This window comes from Symphodus melops, assembly GCF_947650265.1.
Source record: "Symphodus melops genome assembly, chromosome: 15".
Classification (NCBI taxonomy): domain Eukaryota; kingdom Metazoa; phylum Chordata; class Actinopteri; order Labriformes; family Labridae; genus Symphodus; species Symphodus melops.
The window spans coordinates 12681531-12701765 of NC_136705.1; the positions used below are offsets into that span (position 1 = coordinate 12681531).

Genomic DNA, 20235 nt, shown 5'->3' on the forward strand with positions numbered 1-20235 from the left:
GTGCATTTAGCAAATTCATTCATAACGCGTCTACATGCGCTATTAGCTTAGTATAATAGCCAGAGTGTAATCTGCAGAGGGATAAGAGGTGAAGAGGGAGACTTCTGTTCTTCCATCGTCCTCCTCACCTGATGGGTTGTTCTTTGGACAAAGTTAAGGATGGTGGTGGGGCGACGATTTGTCATTATGTCAGCCAGCAAAAAAAAGCATCAAGGCTGAAATGTCAGCACCAAATGTCAAGTGTCTTCACTAGTCCGACCGTTGTTTTGTTCGGTGGTGTTTTTTCCTCTCGGTTTAATTGTTGCTGTGAGTGTGGATTGAGGTTTGGAGATGGAAGGATGTCAGTGTGTGTGTGTGTGTGTGTGTGTGTGTGTGTGTGTGTGTGTGTGTGTGTGTGTGTGTGTGTGTGTGGGTGTGTGGGGGGGGGGGTGTTAGGTTCGAGGTAGAGTGGGCTTGCGACAGGAGATGGAAAAGTGAAGACAGGATAGAATCAGTAGAATTGAGGTCAGAGAAGCGACATTACCAGAGCAATTTAAGATGGCTCGTAAGTTACAGAGAAAGTCTGTCTGAGTTTTCTCAAGCCTGTCTGCGTTTCATACCTACATATCATATTAACCCTATCCCTCCCGCTGCTACAACAACATGAAGAAGATACTTCAGTTAGATACCAATCAGTCATTTCATCAGTTTAACTCCTCGCTCTCTTCTTGATGAAGTCATTATCATGAGAACGTGCAACTCCAGTCCACTACGTCATGACAACATACGAGCTTAATGAGCGTGCCTGCAATAACATTAAACAGATACAAATATAGTAGTAACAATGTAGCTGCGAAACACAAGTAATCCTTTTGATGAACAAGAAGGACTCCAGGAAGCCCTGAACTGGTTTACCCCTGGATTCAAGGAGACACTGCTATTGGCTCCAATTTAGCTTTAAAAGTTTCCACTTCAGTGTTCCATTTTATTTAAAACAACATTAAAAAACATACAATTCCTCATATTTTTGAACACATCCCCTGCAGTCTTTTTTTTTTTCTTCCTCTTGTTCCTAAAACCAACAAGGAAATCGTTTTTTTTTTGTTTGTTTTTACAAAACCATGTTCATGCTTCCTCTAATGATAATTCCATCTTGCTACTTTAATAATATATTTTTGTTTTCTTCATTGTGTAATGCGTCCTGTGTCTCAACCTCTGATGGTTCTGTGAGGGTGCTGTGGCTTTACGGGCGGGATAAGACGGCAGATGGGTGATGTGTGTGTATATTGTGTGTATTACACTGTCCTGTTGTGTTTTTGTTGTTTTCTGAATCTGAAATACACACAGACTTTTAAAGCAGCAGCAGTCTTTACACATCGACATGGGGAGAACATTCCACATGACACAACAAGAGGGAAGTCATTTACTTGCTATGTTGTTGGCCAGCCAGCAGATTTATAATACTTATTTGAAAATTGCATAGGTTCTTCCTGTTCTCACTATTTCACCCAATTGCTTTACATCTGTAGTGACACCAACTCTGTATGAATGTCTATATGTGTTGAGTGTGTGTGTGTGTGTGTGTGTGTGTGTGTAGGACTGAATACCCTGCAGTCCTCAGTGATAAGGCTGAGATTGAGTTTTCTCCACAGTACCAAAGCCTTAGAGTTGTGTGTGTAAAGACATCACAAAACAGGACAATGTACAGAGCGTGTATCGCTTCATCTACAGGACACGGCAGAGTGTACGTGTTTATGTATATGTGCTCTCAAACTGGTGTCGTGTCGAAGAGAGCTTGCATCCACTTTGTGCAGAATTGTGCGCATGAGGGGAGGAATCTTCAGGGCTCGATTCACAGCTGAGACAAGAAGGTATTCTTTCTGCTATAATAACACAAGTGTGTGTGTGTGTAGAGTGATACTGTTTGTGCTCTTTTTCATGCAGTGAACTAGAAAGGAAAAGCAAGGGAAATGTGAGCTTTTCAATCGGGAGAATGTGTTTTGCAGCGCTGCTTGCTGCTTTCATTCCACATGGCCTGCCAAGAGACGCGTGTGCATCAGCAGCTGACCATCGGGTCGGATTCATTTTCAACATTTTGTCATGCAAATAGACGCACATTATCTTACCAGGAAAATAGGACTTCACCTGTTACACGAACGAAATCAGCCGACAAACAACGGAGGCCAAACAGAAAAGAGGGAGATGGTAACATCTCATATCAGCGCAGCTCGCAGGTGAACCAGCTTGCTGTTCACTTTCAGCGTGATGCCTTTCGCAGCCTGACATGCAGCAGACTAAAAACACATCGGTTTTTGTTAGAGGAGAAGGGGAGGGGGTAGACGAGAAAGGCCGGAACGTCCCCAACTGTTTAGTGTTCATATCTAACAGTTGGTGACAAGGCTTTCTGACAGTTCTCATTTTGAACACTGTCCTCTGGTGAGCTGCTGCACACACACACACACACACACACACACACACACACACACACACACACACACACACACACACACACACACACACACACACACACAGAGGCTCTGTCACTGATTCCATAACTCTTATCACCTGGTCTGTGGCATATTCCCAAATTCCAATTTGACTGCTTGCCTCTGGCCCAGAGCACATCTGTGAGTATAGCGGATTGGCTTAAGCGTGGACCTTTGATAGGAAATACCAGGAAGGATTTTTACAGCTGAATTAACAATGAGGAATGCAGGTCCCCCCCCCCCCCCCCCCAAAAAAAAAAATATTACTTTGCCCTGAATTTATCAGCCATCACTGACCAAATACAGTGTTTCTCTTTTCCCCAGTCATCATCAGTGAAGATGAAAGAAAACCTTATCCCCAAAGGAAGATGTGAAATGAACAAAAAAAAAAAAAGGCCGCCTTGTTATTTTATTTGATTTCTGGACTGTGAGCTTAGAAATAGGAGCTTGTATTGTCTGTAATTTGCTTCTACTTTCTCTCTCTCTCTCTCTCTCTACAGGAGTCTCCATCAGGGCGGAGGAAGGCCTTGGCCACCAGCAGTATAAACATGAAACAGTATGCCAGTCCAATGCCCACACAGACTGATGTCAAACTCAAGTTTAAGCCCCTGTCCAAGAAGGTGGTGTCAGCCACGCTGCAGTTCTCCCTCTCCTGCATCTTCCTCCGTGAGGGAAAAGCCACGTGAGTCTCGGATCTCTTCACGCGTCAGGGCCAGAATTGCATCGTCAGTCAAAGAATTGTCTTTGCACTCGCTGATGTTGGATCTATCTATCGGATCTGTTTTTAGCTGTGCAAGAAACCACATTTATCAGTCTGATAACTAGTAAAGTTTGAATGGATGTATACCCTTTAAAAAAGAAGAATAGGAAAACATACATTATATGTCGGCACAAACTGTGTGGAGAAATATTTGACTCACTCTTATAGTCTTTTGGTTGTACAAAGTCTAGTTTTTACAGACTCTCGCATGTCATTTGAAGCTTTTCATTCATTGCCAAATATTGTTCTTTGATAGCTCCAGCTTTCATTTAAAGACACACATTGAGCTGCAATGTTTGCCGTTTGTTGTTCATTCTAATTTGATAGCAGCAACTTTCATTTAAAGGGCTGGCTCTGACTCACACACACACACACACACACACACACACACACACACACACTTACAGAGCAGAGCAACAAGGCCTTTGTTGTGGCGCGGGCGGCGGCGGGTCAATGGCGCGTAACCCTTGTTAACCCTTCGGGGAATGATGTCAACCACACAAACAAACTCAATCACACCAGTTCAAATGAGCCTGTGGGTCTGGGGAAACACCAAACACAAAGAACAGAGAGGGAGAACACATTGATTACGATGGAGCGGGGGCCATAGAGGGACTGGGCCAGAGTACACAAGACTACATTAAGTACAAGAATACTGGAGATGTTGGTGCATCAACGAATAAAGTGGCTGAGGATGTAAAAGTGAAAGACAACAATGGGTGGACTGAGAAGAGTGGCAGTAGGTGGAGTGAAAGCCTAAAATGTGAGGAGGGGAGTTAGAGGTTTTAACAGTAAGGTGTAGAGATGATAGTTACCGTGTGTACATATTAGCTTTATTGGTTCATCATCTTCTATAAAGCATTACTATGAAACTATGACTTTTTCTTTTATGCCTTCATCTGATTATTTAACACCTTTCTTTCCCTTTTTAAAATCTCCAATAATAAACACGTTTGCTCTTTAAGTCTTATCAGAGACCTATGATGGGTGCTTCTCTGCGTTTGGTGTGTTTGACTTGTTTTTCTCTCCTCCCCCCCCCCCCCCCCCCCCCCCCCCCCCCAATTCCCAGCGATGAGGACATGCAGAGCCTGGCCAGCCTGATGAGCATGAAGCAGGCTGACATCGGAAACCTGGACGACTTTGAGGAGGAGAACGAGGAGGATGAGGAGAACAGGGTGAACCAGGAGGAGAAGGCTGCAAAGATCACAGGTGAAAACTTTCGAAAAGCATCTTTTTAAACGTTTCGGTCGATGCTTTTTTTTATTTGTTGATACATGAGATGAATCCACTGAAGTTGATCAAAGTCACTGAGGTAACTGCTTTGTTGCAGTCAACTATTGTCTACTGACACATTAATGTGTTTTCTGTCCTGTGAGATCAAGGGCATTTCAGTCCAGCTACGGTCTCTAAACCCCCCCCCCCCAAATAATCCACCAAAATAACCGAGGCTGAGGTCTTGGGCATCAACGTTGCTTGCTTTTGTTTTCTAAGTTTCTGCTTCTGTGCGTGTGCGTGTGCGCGCGCGTGTGCGTGTGCGTGTCTGCATCCTTACATAAATAAGAAGTGAGAATTTGAAAATTCCCAACATTCATTCACAATACAATGCCGGCTTCAGGTTTCTTTAACTGCCAGGGCTTTGCTCTCCCGCTATCCCTGTTCTTTGCTTTCTTCCTGTGTTGGTGGGCTCGTCCACTAGCTCCCTTACATACATGTTGAGGATTCATTTTGTACTCCCTATGTCTGTATGTATCGGCCCTGCTGCCTCCTGCTTTGCTTAATCCAACTTCTCGAAGCGCAATCTCTTCCTGCTAAGCTTCTTGCTTTCCCTTCCCTTCCCTGCTCTTTGTCTCATTTATATGTATATGCATCAAGGGCCTACAGCTACGCTTCACTAGTGTGCGTCTGAATCAAAGGCCCGGTGGAGCTGCCAAAACTCCCTGCTATCATATTCCTCCCCTGCACGCTACCTATCCAGCAAGCCGGCAATACTAACCGCGGAGCTAACCCGTGCAAAACCTGTATACGTTCTCTTTTTACCTTTTACAGTATGTAAATAATGGAAAGGGAATGTTTTATAACTCAAATGGATGTACTGTACATCTTCATGAATATGGATGTGTGTGGGTTCAAAGTGTTGTTTTTTTTCATCTTCATCTTAGTATTTACTGTACCTACCCAGGCTGTTAAATTAAAATAAGAGATAAAGTATTTTTCAGCTTTTTCCTTGTCGGTGTGACGATTATCAAGTTAGTGAAGCAGATTTTAAAGCACTGTTTTAAAGTAACTGAACGAGAGCTTGAAACACACAAAAAAAATCTATGCTCTATGTATGCATCTTTTTTTTAGCCACCGGTATATACATACTGTATCTGTGTGTGTGTGTGAGAGTCTGTGTGTGTATGTGTGTGAGAGTCTGTGTGTGTGTGTGTGTGTGTGTTATACTCAAAAGGTGGAGTTATTTTGCCGTCTTCACTACTATTCTTTCTTCCTTCCTTCCTGTATGGCCCTGTCGTTTACAGAGATAGTAAACCAGTTGAATGCCCTCAGCTGCTTACATGGGGATGATGATGATGATGATGGTGTCCTTAAGCGAGCACGCAAAGCAACCGCTAAGCCTGCCGCATCCTCCCAAGGTCTTTTTTTCACCTTTCTTCACCCCTCACCCCGTGCTTCTGACTCTTCCTCCACCATGTTGTGATCACTGTGTCACCTCTTTCCGTACATTTATTTTTCTTCATCCTTCCTTTCTCTCTTTGGTTCAACCCTCACCCACCCTTTTATACCACCCTTGGTATGTGAACGTGTCGCGGTCATGTGATCGCATGATTTTATCGGTCCCCGTGGTGTTGTGCTGTACAAGCTGTTGTGAACACATCTGTTGTTATTTTGGTTGTTGTTTTTTTTCTACAGTGTGGTCTTCATTTTTTATTTACTGCAATTGGTAGTGAACCAAACCAGGTAAACCCTATCCCAAGCAGCACAATGTACAAACAATATTTTAACGAAAACATTTTATTTTCAATTGAGCTTTGCATTTGAATCTTGGTTTTCTTTTTGTGCCTCATGCTGGTGAGACTCTGGTTTGGACCATAGTGCTGTGCCATGTCAGGCCACTAATCAGGGAGCAATTCATGTTCAGTATCCTGGAAACAGGAGGAGCTGGTAATTTCGCTGTGGGCACTCTGGTTGGACGAGCTGCGTGTAATCAATAAAACGACATCAATGGATACTCTCAGCTCTCTGCGAAATAGAACTTCACACTTACAATGAGGCAACTCACATTTTACACAACTCGTATCTTCATCTCTGCTGTGATTTTAAAGCACAAGGTGTGCCCCATATAAGGTTTTTGTATCAGCCTACATCAGGCTCATGTTTGACTTGAATGTGGAACATCACATTTCAATCAATCAATCAATCAATCTTTATTTGTATAGTGTCAATTCATAACAGGTGTTATCTCGAGACACTTTACAAAAAGCAGGTAAAGGACCTTACTGTTTGTCTGATAACATTAACAAAAGAGCAGGTAACAAGACCATGCTCATTGTTATGTTTACAAAAAGCAGGTAAAGGACCTTACTTATGGCTATATTACAAGAGCCCAGCTTAATCCGTCATAGCGTGGCGAGAAAAAAACTTCCCTTTAACAGGCAGAAATCTTCAGCAGACCCGGGCTCATGACGGAACAGCCATCTGCTAAACTGTGCTGGGCTTGAGAATGGGATGGGACAAGATGCAGAAAGAAGGATAGGATGGGGGGGGGGGGGGGGGGGGGGTTGGTTTCCACAAACAGTTCCTCCTGCTTATGTTCAGATTTTTAAATTCAACTACACCGTCGAACCTTCTACAGCAGCGCTGCAGATCAGCGCCGTCAGTGTAGTGTACCGCTGTCTGCTTCATGAGAGCGTTTGCCACTTTACTGATTCTCAACACCAGAACAAAGAACGCAATAAAAGCCAATTCACTGGAGATGGACCGTCCTGTGTGAAACTCCTGTCTCTTCATCCATCTCTTCTTCCGTCACAGTTTTGTGGTTTGTAGGCATATTCAGACTTGTTCAGGGTCAGGGTTACAGCCATACTCTCGTACGAGGACACAGCTAAAGAAGGTGTCCGGGTAGCTTCTGAAATTTCAGTTGATTTTGACAGTTGGCCGAATGGTAAACATCACGTCGGTATTTTAGTCTTAGGGTTTATCATCACAGCCTCGAATGCGCTCTTGTCAGAGTCTAAAATGGGCCATGAGTGTTGTCAGTAAGCGTTGAAGAAAAGTGCTGCTCCTCTTATCAGCAAGAAACACTTCACATATAGTCCGAATGTCTCGAGACCGCGCTCGAGTACACAACAGTTTTACTTTAGATTCTTACACAATGTTCAGAGGGCACTTCTTGGCATCTACTTCACACACGTCGACACTCTTTTTAACATGGCCCGCACCCTGCCAGCGGTCAGCTCAGCTACAGTGTGGAAGATGAAGATGAAGTGGACCATTCTCAGCCTTTCTGGATATTTTCTCCATAGCAACTCCCAACTGACTTAATGGTTTCCCAGAGTTACCGCCTAGACCACAGCACAGAGATTTTTCCCATAATGCTACTGCTGAACATGTGTTGAAGTGGACTGAGGAGCACAGAGGAGTGCAGGCGGCTCTTTCCAGCAAGAGGGATCACTTAACTAAGACTGGCTGCTCTGTACGCTCATGGTTCACTCCAAAGTGCAGATATCGGTCTGTGAATGTTTGTTTCATTTCACTTTGGGATTTGTTTTTTTTAATTTTTATTGTGTCTACTATTTTGAACTCTGGTGTTGTCAGTCGTGAATATGACTTAATATTTGATTCTGTGGCAACAGAGCTGATCAACAAGCTGAACTTCCTGGAAGACGAGGATCAGGAAACGTTGCCTGCCATGAACATAAATCCTTTTGATGATCAAGATGATGACCTTCAACGCAACCACTTCAACCCATTCGGCGATCCTGATGAGGAAGGTATGCGTGAGACCTTGTCTAAGATTGTGTTGGAGGGATGCTTTCATTGATTTGAGCTGGTGTCGGAAGTTGATGTTTTGCTCAAGCAGTAGAAGCTGAGGTGTTTTGTCTTTGGATGGCAGGTGATGCTGTTTGGAAGTTTGGATGTGCACAGACCTTGAATATGTCAAGTCATGTGTAACTGTCTCAGTAAGACCTTAGTGTTCTCCCCCAGACAGCTGAACCAATACTTTTTGTCTGACCACCTGAGCAGACAAAAGCTTCCACAGTTGTCTGAAAAATAAATAAATAAGCTTGGTGTTTGTGCAAATGTTTATTTGTTGTCTTTATTTTTAGAGATAAGACAGCAGATGGAGTTAGAAATCGGGGAAGAGAGAGAGTGGAGAATGACATGCAGGAATGGAGCGACAGGCCAGAATATCAATTCAATTCAAAAACTTTTTGTCCCCAGGGGGCAATTCAAAGGCATACAGAGCAGCTATACTAAAAAAAGAAGATAGATAGATAGATAGATAGATAGATAGATACTTTATTGATCCTGAGGGAATTTAAGGCATTTAAGGCATTCTGCAGTATACAAGACATGCAGGACTCAATACATTAGTTACAATAGACAGTAAACAATAAACAACCTCTGTCCCCCCTCCCTCCCATAATAATAAAAGATTTAGAAGGCCCTCTATATATAGACTTAGTATAAAAAAAATTACAAATGAAACCTGTGCAATTAAAAATAGACTCTTACTCATAAAGAAATGTAGAAAATCTATGTGTGATTTCAAAGAGACTTCTAAACCGTCAAGTAAAAGTTTTTAATTAGGCCTGTGCATGACGATGGCAGAGTGTCGACCCTCTGAGAGTGTGCCGTTTGTGCACGCACAGTGGTGTTTGAGGTGGGGGGGTAGTGCGAAAGGTGTGAAAGCAGTGAGTGCAGACGTTCAGACGTGCAAATGGATAATGCATATTAAAGTTGTTGTCATTAAAGGGAGCAAACATTCAAGGTTCAAAAATAAAGGGACGGCAGATGAAGGTGAATGAGGTAATTAAAAGTGGCCAAAGATTAAAGGTGTGTGCTTTTCCCCTGCTGTGGATTATGATAGTGACAGCAGTCTGCTCCTGAACATGCTCCTCTGCCTGGTGAAGGTGCTGAGCAGAGGGTGGTGGGTGTTGTCCCTGATGGAGAGTCCTGGCGCCTTGAGTTACAGTGATCATGTTTTATTTTCAGGCCCAGTATAATATGTGTTTTAGTCAGAGTTCTCTCCTCTCGGTCGCTCAGAGCCCCCCGGCCAGCCGGTCCCACGGCAGCAGCAGGGCTATGACGACCCCTTCTATGACCACGACTCCTCGAATCCTTTCAACGAGCAAGACGAGCCTGAGACGCTAACAACCCCGGGGAACCCCTTCGACGATCCAGAACAGGACATGGACCTCCAGCCAGACCCTGAACCCCCCAAACCCAGGCAGAGGAAAGGAGTACGGCCTGTGGACATGAGCAAGTACTTGTACGCTGACACCGCTCCCAACGAGGACGAGGAACTGGATGAGTAAGTTCGATCTATCTTCTTCACCCTTCCATGTTTTTAAGCTGTCAGGGGGCATTGGGGAAACATTTCTATCCTGATCTCACACATTTATTGAGGGCCCCTTGGTTACTGATAGATTTACTGTCTGGAGGTGCAACATTTAAAAATGACAGCATCAGACTCTTCATGTTTTATCCTATTTTGGACTCTAATTTGTATGAGGTACACTTTTATTGGTTCCATATGAGAAAAGTTGAAGTGTCTTTCTTAATGCGTCGGTGTGTTTAACCTTTTGTGTAAAGAAGAAGTTTATTTTTTTTATTTTGATATATTCCCTCTCCTGAGCTGTGAAGTGAAGTAGCACCCTGACATGTGCTCTGTGTCTGTGAGTAGCCTTTATTAGCAACAGTGTGTAGGAGGCCACGGAGCTCAGCTTGGTTACTGATGACAGGCCAAGTTGTGTGAGAGGGGTACAGAAGGGTACTCGGAGTGACCCCCCCCCTCCCTCTCAAGGCAGAGTGAGGAGGCAGCTCTTTCACCAGGAACAAGGGCTCTGTTGTTTCACTGCATTCTTTCACCTTGTCTCCTCCTCTGTCCTTCAATTCTTCCTTCCCTCCTTTCCTCAACCCAGACTTCCCCTCCTTTCCACGTCCTTTTACTTAATTGTGGAATATGAGGCTGCCTTTATAAAATACTCATACTCAGTGTATTTTTTTAAAAACGGCGCAATAAAAACCTGTGGACAAATGGCTGTGCCTTAATTGTGAAAGCACACTCAGAGCCATACGTTTCGGTCCTCTCCGCTGTCTGAGTCAAGACAGGTTCTGGACCGGCTTGTTTCTTTAGCTCGGACTTTTTACATTAGGAGCAGCTCTCTGCAGAAAAGGAAGTTCAAGAGGGCAGCGTGGTGTTTTGACTGGAGCCTTTTCACATGTCTTTTAACCAGTGTTGGTCTGTTAACGCTGCTCTAAAGGCCCGACTGATTTTCTATACTTCACTTCTCTCTCGCTCTATCACTCGCTCGCTCCCCCCCCTCCAAAAAAAACCTCTCAGTCCAAGTCTCTTGTTTGTTTAGGAACAGTCATTGCATGATGAGTGAATGTCTCAAGGCTTTCAGTGCCACAAGCATGCATGTATATTGATAACACTCCGGTATGTGTGTGTGTGTGTGTGTGTGTTTCATTGCTTTTGTGCTCCTACCTGTCCGTCTGTCAGTAGGGCACCTTGGGCATTAAGGATATGAGGTCACACTGACCTGACCTCAGTGCACCTGCGTCTTCTATTTCCTTCTCATTGTGTGTGTTGCTCGTTGGATTTGCACCAAACTCTCTTTCCTTATGTTTTACTTCACAACGGTTAGTCAGAACTGAAGATGGTTTTCATGAAGTCTTTATGATCTCTTTCATTCATGGCTTGATATCTTAAGCTTATATGGCCTAAATTAGTGTCAATTCCGAATGATCATAGACTAACACAACTCCTTCTTCTCATCATCATTTGTCTCCTCTCCTCTGCCTCCATTCTTAGATCCAACCCGTTCTATGAGCCAAGGACATCGAGCCCTGTGCGGCCCCCTGCTGGCAGCCCCTCCTTGGATGTGGACAGCAGCCAGAAGAGGAGGGCTCCTCCACCCCCGAGTTCCAACCCCGGCCCCGGCCCCAGTGTTCAGGCTCCCAAACCCAGTCCGGGCCCTGACAGGGAGAGACCCCAGCCATTTGGGCCTGGTCCGGTTGCAGCAGTGATGGGGAGAGAGTTGGCCTCCTCTTCTCCAAAGGTAACCGGGCTTCACCGCCATCATATGAAACTCCTTTTCCCCCATGGCACACACGTGTTTGACAACACATCGAAGGCAACACATTTCTCTATAAAGCACGCAGTTTCCACACGGTGATGCTGTGTGTTGCTTCATGTATTTGATGTAAGAGGAAATAAACTTTGACACTTGAGTCACTTTAATGGAAACAAGCTAAACTTACAAAGAACTTTACCCAAACAGCATTCTGTCTGAACGGCAATACTCAGATAAAAGTCTGAAATGGATACACAGATAAAAACAACCATACGATGGATTTCGGTTTTGTTGTAAACTATAATTATCAGATTACCTTTCTGGCACTGTCTAGGTTTATACCGTTAGTGTAAACAGTTCACGACTTACAACAGATGGTGAAATACATAACACTGATGTCATCTTAATTATATACAGTACAGGACATATTTTACGCAAACGTTTTATTCCGCAGCTATTGACAATAGTCTGCTTACTTTTTCCTCTCTGACTTAGTCTTGTAGCTTGTGTCAGAGAGTGTGTGTGTGTGTGTGTATATGTGTGTGTGTGTGTACTTGTGTGTCCACATCCAGTGGGCCTTACATTAGCTTTTTTTCCGCCTGCACAATCCCATCTCCTGCCCCATTCTTTATGCTCATGAAACTCCACAGCTCCTCATTTGAATATAGGTATTTGTTTATTGGGGTGTTTTCGTATGTTTATTTATTTATTAAAATTAGGTAAATCATGGCTGGGTCTAATTAAATGGCTGATGGTCACACACACTCACGGCAGGAGTCAGACCACTGGTGGGGAATGATTGGCTGGGGGGGGGGGTGTGGGGGTTAAAAATATGTGTGTGTGTGTTTGTTTGGGTGGAGGCTCAATGAGACTATGTGGGGCTTAAACACAGGGGGCTTAACTACAGCAGAGCGATCACAAGGGGGTGTTGACTCCCTGTGTGCACATACACACAAACACACACACACACACACACACACACACACACACACACACACACACACAGGTCCCTCGTCCTAATGCAGCTGGCCTGCTGACTGTTTTAGTGTAGCTGAGCGGTGATGCTGGCCGTCCATGTAATTATGGCACAGTGCCTTTATCACCCAGCTGCAGTTGCCTGTGACCGTGGGTGAGGGGGCCTAAACCACTTTAATTACCCAAAGCCAGTGGCCTGTGGTGGGTCACACTTCGCCAAAAGATGCCCCTGCCTCTGGAGCTAGGGTGGGGGAAGAAGGGTGAGAGAGAGAGAGAGGGAGAGAGATGCAAAGAATGAATAGTGGGTGAGAACTGAAGAGGAGGAGGAGGAGGGGGGTGCAGTGAAGGAGAATAGGTGGAAGATAGTGAAGGGTACAGGAAAGGCGAACAAGGAGGGAGGGGAGAGAGAGAGAGAGAAGGAGGATGGCCAGGGAGCAGTAGAAGAAGTGATAGGATGTTCACAGTAACATACATAGGCCTTACAGGGTGTGTTGACATATACAGCTAGTGTGAATAGGTTTCCTTTTCTTAATCACAGTAAGCAGTATTACACTCACTTATTCACACACACACACACACAAACCTATAAACACACACACACACACAAACCTATAAACACACACACGCCTCAACCATGTGTAGGCTGTGAGATGACCTTTGAATGTATGAAGTCAGAGAGGATTAAGAGAAGACATTCCCTCTATGAGAGGCCAAGACGGAAAAACCAACGAATCATCCCACTGAACGTGTGCAGAGTGCAGATGTGTGCTGTGTGCTCACATGCGGGTACGAGTGGTTCGTTCTCGTAGTTTACGGCACACTGTAGGCTCTGCTCAATGACGAAGTACTGGGGCTGTTCTAACCTCCCCTTCAAACACAGCTCTAACTCAAACAGGGTTGTCTCCATTCATTTCTGACACCGGCCAATTTGGTTGGGACCAAACAACAGACTCGCATGCAGACATTTAGAGCCAACCTCAAACTGTGAATAGAAATGTATACGTTTAGGTAGCCATACTCAGAGATTCAGGCCTTGGAGGGTATGCTATGTTTTGCAATGTTACACCAGATCTTTGTATTGCTTGCTGGAAGAGATTGGCATGTATTTTATGATTTTAAAGTATAACTAAAACCCAATAATTACAGTATGCCGGTAACATTTTACACATGCATACAGTGCAGCAAAAGTGTCGTATCTTGGCTCGTTCAAAGTCTTTTGCACATCCTGAATTCATCTGACCAGATTCGACATTGCACTTCGTCTATCCTCCTTGTCATTCCATTAAAAGCCACCACTTCAGCGACAGTCTGTGAAAAATCCGAACATCCACAGGACACATGGTGTGCACCCACTTCCTCGATACGCAGGTATTACACATATGGAAGGATTAACATTAAGCTTAAACGAGAGCTGCAAGCGCTGGGTTTTTGCCAGCACAAACATATGTTCAACATGGTGATTTAGAAATCCAGAGAAGCAGAATGCAGCAGAGATGTGAAACAAATGATTAACAAATTGACATTTAGTGTGGATCGTTGTCTGATAGAAATGTGGACGTACAGCTTGCAGCATCGTTGGAGCTTCTGAAGCATTTAGTTTCTCTTTCTTTACAGTGATACGGAGCAACACTGATGTAAAAGCCAGAAAACTTAGAAAACATAACATTACTGCAGCGTCTGCCTGACGTACTTTTGACCAACCGGTATATTGTTGTTTTTGGAGCTTCCTGTGGGTCACTATCTGATGGTGGCAGTCAGTGTGTGAGCTCTTATCCTGACGTATGAAAGTTCACTTTTATCTCTAAAAACTATTCCAGTGAATTCAATTCAATCCATATTAATACAATTATGATTTAGCACCCTTACAACTATGCTATTTTTGACTGGTGTTTTTAAGTATTCTCAGATATTTTGGGATTATGTTTCCGTGGCGATGAACAGATACAAAGTCTTTTAACAACAAAGATTCAATCATTTAAGGGAGCTTCTTCACTGTGCTGTTAAATAGTATATTCATGTTAGTGTGTTACTTACTGCAGTGATGTTTTCATCTCAGTCCAAACTGAGAAATCTCTGGCCTTTTTGCAATTTACTATTTTGTTCCATTTTGTTTCCGTCACTTATTGACCAACAACAAACAGTCTATTCCCTGTATACACTGCCAAGCACAGGTTTTACATGGTGTACGTGAAGTCCAAATGAAATGACAAAAACACATTCAGTATGTTTGTTGCACTTCACAGTTTTTGTCCTTACAGTTGGAGACATGCGAGCACTTTTCAGTTCACTCCTGGAAAAAACACGTGGAAATGCCAGAATCGGATGACGCTCACATGCTTTAAGCTACAGGCTCCTGTGTAAACTCTGTTTGGTTCCTGAATGATGTGAAGTCAGAATTCAGCAGGTTTACTATCGGGGTCGTTCAAAGTTGGGCCCTTGGATGACGTTTTTTCACATGGAGTTTACTTTAGCTTCATATTCCTGTCTGCTCGCATCAGTCGTCTGTAAAGTGTTTTCCACTCATTTGTCTCTAAGTCCTCATTTTATGATGCTGTAATATTATCCCAGACAGAAACGCTTTCCATTACAGGACACTTTTCCTCCTGCTCCTGCACATGCTACCGAGTCTTTAACCTTTGCCAAAACAAACTGGACTATTTCCAGTAGTTTAGAACGCATTTAAAAAGGAACACATTCCATTCTGAAATTCACCTGAACCGGATTGTCCACCACATTGTCCAGAGGTTAAAAAAAATCTCTGATCAGACGCCTCGTGTTTGTCATGCCAGTGCGTCCGTCTATTGTCATGTCAGGAAGATATAGATCCTCTAAGGCGTCAGGTTTAAGTTCAGTATCTGCAAAGGGGCTGGAAGGATGGAAATATCTGTGGGATTAATGTAAATGAACAGACAAAGTTCCTGTTGGGCGGGTTGTGAGCTCTGTCTGGTCTGATTCAGTCCATCTCTTTCCCCGGAGCTGATTTCCCCCCCTTCCAGTAATTCAGTGATCCCCTGCTCCTCCTTTTTTTTTTTTTTTTTTTGTTTCATCTCCATCTCTATGCCACAGTCAGGCCGCTCCACACTTAGATTCTCTGATCTTTGGATTTTCATCAAGGTTCCGCTTCATGAATTATTTGCCTTATTTTCATATAAAGAAAAGTTGGAAGCTTGGACAAGTCTTTGTGCAAAAGTTTGAACAAAAAAAAAAAAAAAAAACTTCAGCGTTATCTTTGTATTTTCTCAGAGAATCTCCGACAAAGAAAGACATCTTAAACTCTAAGTCACCAGCACACAACGGTACCGACGTTACATGTTCATAGAAAAGCTAAGCTGACAGCTTCAAAATAAAAGAAAGGACTTTATTTAGATTCCCTTTATCTCAAGCCTCGATGTCTGTCTCTGCAATAGAAAGTCCAAAAAGAATAGTCCTAATCGAACAGGGATTCTTTACCACATCTTATTACACCCACTCAGTCTATCTAGAGGAGAGAAATGAACCAACACTAGAGGTATGTTTTCTTTCTCCCCTCCACTTGAAGGGCTTGTGTGATTACTTATGTTAATCAAAGGGTTCAAATTAAATTGGAGTTTTGCAGGTTGTGAGAGCTCCTGTGCCGGGGGGAGGCAGAGGCCAGAGCACTCCTTCCTCTCCAACACTTTGTTTTCACGGCCCCCCCCTCCTTCAGTTCAGACTACCTCCAAATTGAAATTAGAATAAATTAACATTATTTAATTGAGTTCGCAGAAGGCTGCGATGCTTCTTAATTAGCTTTCACCGGGGTTCGCGGCAGGAGAGGACCGCGTCGGCGCTGTGAGGTGTTCCTCGGGTTGTCGTGACGACTCACGGATGTTTTCGGAGGACAGAGGGGAGCCCCAGAGACAAGGACAGTCATCTCTGGCCTTCTGATCTTTGCCCAAGGTCTCTGTTATTTTATCTTCTCTAATAACTTTGACTTACCCTTTATAAAGACTTTGAGGTGTAATATCTAAAGAGAGGCAGGTTTTATATTTAACTTTGATTACAAATTCAGTGACTTTCAGTAGTTGGGATCTGACAAGCAGTTACCTGTGCTTTAGCAATCTTAAATTCATGAGTGTAGTGTACTTAACCTAAAGTGATAGTTTTGGAACATTTGCTCAAAATCAAAATCAGTCCATTTTAAAAAGGGAAGCTTTCATTGCAGCCGTTAATCCGTGGAAGAGTAAGTTGTCTCTCGGTACAACGCTGTGAATGTGATTGTTTCAATTCCGGTTGGCCAATTGGCACTTTGCGTGGAAGCCTTTGCCATTTAGTGCGTGATCGTCTGTGAAAGGGTATGTGTGGCATTTCGTGTAAAAACCCTCGGAGTGATCAAAAGAGTAGAAAAGTGCTGAATAAGTGCGGTCCATTTACCTTAGTGGTCCAACTCTGAGACCGAGGCATCGAACACTCGGTCGCTCCCCTTTGGCCACGTTGGCCTCTCCATAAGCTGTGTAATATTAGGAGAATAATCCTCCAGAGGAAATAGGCTAAGTCAGTAGCTCTCTATGTCTTGCCTTTTTCCCAGTGCGGACCCCTCCCCAAACTCTTTGCGCTCTCTGAGTGGTCTGTCATTGGATCTTGTGGGAGAGAGGAGACCCAGTTTCTTCTGACATGCAGTTTAGGCTTCCTGTTGTTGTTTCATGCTGCAGGGCATCGCTGTCATCAAGGCTTGTTGGGGGGTATACGAATACTGAACAATCTCAACTGTTGCTTCTGTTTAAGGGAATGTGAAGATAATACTGTGAAGGGTCTAGTTGCTTAAGGGTCCGTTGTGGGGTATTTAGCTGACATGAAGAATTAATATTGAGGTGTTTATAGCTGTTAATTCTGGGAGTCGTGGAGTAGGGAACGTTCCATAGAATTGAATTGTCATCAAGTTCCGGGACTATTTTAAATCCTGTTTTATGTACAGTCTCCATGAAAGAACCAGCCTGAGTAATGTTTATTCGTGTTGTGGGGGGGGATATACTTTGATCCAGTTACTGTAATGCTGCTATCATTTTTCCACCTCTTCCTCTGTTGGGTGCATGTCGAGTTCACAAGTTAAGCACTGCAAAGAGCTTGCTCTCAATACCCGCGCCGACTGGTGTAAAAGGGCCTTCCGCAAAGCGCCTCTTGTAATCTGCCTTTGGTAAGTCCTCCTTAGTTTTATCTGCCAAGGATTACCTCACAAGCTGCGAGCAGGAGAGAACGAGGGGAGACGCAGAGCACGGGAGAGAGAGAGAGAGAGAGAGAGAAATGAAAAGCAAGTGGAACAGAAAACGATGAAGATGGAACAAAATGAAAAACAAATCGCTGTGTAATCTTTGAAAGAGAAGGGGACCTGCTTCGGAGTTGAAGGGAAGTTTCCTTCGCCGCTCATTTGGAGAGGGAATTGACTAATCCCTCCATGATTGATGTCTGCTATGAGAGGCTCTATAACCAGCTAATAGGGCTTATGAGGATGACCAGAAAGTCCTTTTGTGTGTGCGTGCCTGTGTCTTCATATATGAATGAACCAAACCTTTTTTTTTTTGTCTTGCGTGTCCTCTGTCCAGTGGTCAGAGAGGCCAGGGGTTTGAATGACATAGCGGCTGAAGAAGGGGTAACTTTATCTTAATCTGTTCTTAATCTGCCCCAGTCCTCCAGGTGTGTGGGAGCTTAAACTCAGAAGGATCCAGGGTTTTGGGGGGTGAAGTTTAAGGGGGCTTCGGGTGAGGAGATAGAAGTCCGTGCACTTGAAAACTCCTTCAAAGCCCCAAGACGTCGCAGACCCCCCACACTTTGTCGAAAACCCCCGCGTTCACTTAGTCATGCCATGCCTTCCTCCCGTCATCCTTAAGTGGCCCCCACTACATTTTAATTGAATTAAACCAACCGTTCTCCATAATTTAAAAAGTACCTTAGAAGTACCGTCTGAATTAGTTTGGTGTGATTTGTTTTTTTCAGAATGTGTGTGTGCACACTGTGTGCACCTGTGCCTGTGTTTGAGGAGAGGAGAGCAAGTATAGAAATGATAAGGCTTTAATTGCCTCTGTATAAAGCCCTTCAGCACCCCTGCTGTTGGACTGTTACGGTATGCAGGTGTGTGCTCTCGGGTGTTCTAGGAAATACTAAGTGGCGTTTTTTTTTTTTTTGGGTGCTCATCTGGTCGATCTCTGAGTGGGATCATTCCCTTAGCTTTTCATTTTAAAGGAGCTCCGTTTTCTGTCTTCAAAAAAAAAAAAGTTTCATCGTGCAGTCCCGTGTTGGTCGAAATGCACTCAGAACATGAATACATTCAGCGGGTTTCCTCGTTTCTTTATCTGGGTTGGATTTATGGTTGTGACCCCCCCGCAGTTTTGAGCTGAAGTTGGTAGCTGCTCCTTGGAATCAAAGGCATTTTAAGCAGCCATTTGACGCTGAAGCAGCAGTAAACTCGTGGTTACAGAAATAGGAAGGTACATCTGTTGGATAAGAGCGGATCAAGTACAAGTTAGTCCACAGTGAGTCCAACTTTTTAGTAACTGGAAAATATGATCACTCAATGTCGTCCAGACTTTCACAAACATGCGACTTCCTGCACACCACATGCCATGGAGATGTTATTAGATAACGTCCAAGTTAAGATGTGTCGGCGCTGATGGTGAATCCAAGTCAGTAACGAAAGCGCCAACCAAAGCTGGTCAACCTGTAAATTATATATAAAGATGAAAAACATTTTGAGCCTCGATGACTACTAACCTGTATGCACATTTACCCTCCCTTCTCTTTATCGCCGTACTTATCGATACCTTCCTCCTATACTCGGATACGTTCCTCCACACACCCTTCCTGTGTGGATGCATGTGTATTCTGATCAGGAGTCAAAGGGGTGACTTTGTAATTATGTTCATTTTAATTGGCTGTGCTATCACCCCTCTCATCACTTTGGGGCCCACGCTGCACTGGACAATGGCAGTCTGTAGTGGGGGGAGTTGCACAACTGCTGTGTCAAGACCCCCCTCTCACACACACACACGCGCACACACACACACTCAGTCTCGTTACCTGCAGGAACATAATTCCTAAAGTGGCCTCCTTAATGAGTTTTCCCTTCCAAGGCTTAGATTAATTGATAAATGTGCGGCATTATCAGTGCTGCTGATCTCTGAATCCATTGCACCACTAATTTGTTTGTTGAACATGGCAGTTAAAGGAGATTAATACGTTTATAGATTTATAAGAGCCACCTCCTCCCTCACCTCCCTTCTCCCAAAGCTTATTTATTTATCTGAGGAAGATGAGGGGGGTGAAGGAAGAGCACAGAGAGGGGTGACTTTAGGAGTCTATTTCAGGATTCTAGAAAATCGAGGTCTTCAAATAGACTTTTTTTTTTGGGCGGATATTTTGCATTTACAGGAAGTGAGGAGAAAGTCAGGAAACCAACCGGGGGGGGGGGGGGGGGGGGGGGGATGGGTCTAAGATGCAACGCAGTTCATTGGTTTATAGCCAACCAGCAACATGTGTATGCAACTATTATGCTGTACTGCAAATCCCCTCAAGAGCTGCACTTAAATAACACACTCACGATTTCAAAGGAAGTACCTTTGCAGGACTGAAAGAATCAAATGTCACAACATCCAACGTTTCCACTCTTTGACTGCACAAACAGATCTGAAAGTCAAAACACAGTTCAACTGGACTAACATTGGATTTGTAAAGCAACAGATATTAACGTTAAAATGTAAAACATCCAGTGATTATATATACT

At 43.9% G+C, this 20235-nt stretch overlaps 1 protein-coding gene across 4 annotated transcripts in view; it reads left to right on the plus strand.

Moving 5' to 3' along the window:
* ehbp1 (EH domain binding protein 1) overlaps positions 1-20235 on the plus strand; it is a 132269-nt gene that overhangs the window by 30795 nt on the left and 81239 nt on the right. For 3 of the 4 annotated variants that reach the window (XM_079362463.1, XM_079362464.1, XM_079362466.1), the window contains exons 6-11: positions 2966-3147; positions 4295-4434; positions 5745-5858; positions 8079-8216; positions 9493-9760; positions 11267-11513. In XM_079362463.1, coding sequence (XP_079218589.1) covers positions 2966-3147; positions 4295-4434; positions 5745-5858; positions 8079-8216; positions 9493-9760; positions 11267-11513 — 1089 coding nt within the window. The remainder of the gene's footprint in view (positions 1-2965; positions 3148-4294; positions 4435-5744; positions 5859-8078; positions 8217-9492; positions 9761-11266; positions 11514-20235) is intronic. The other variant, XM_079362465.1, reaches the window with a different exon arrangement.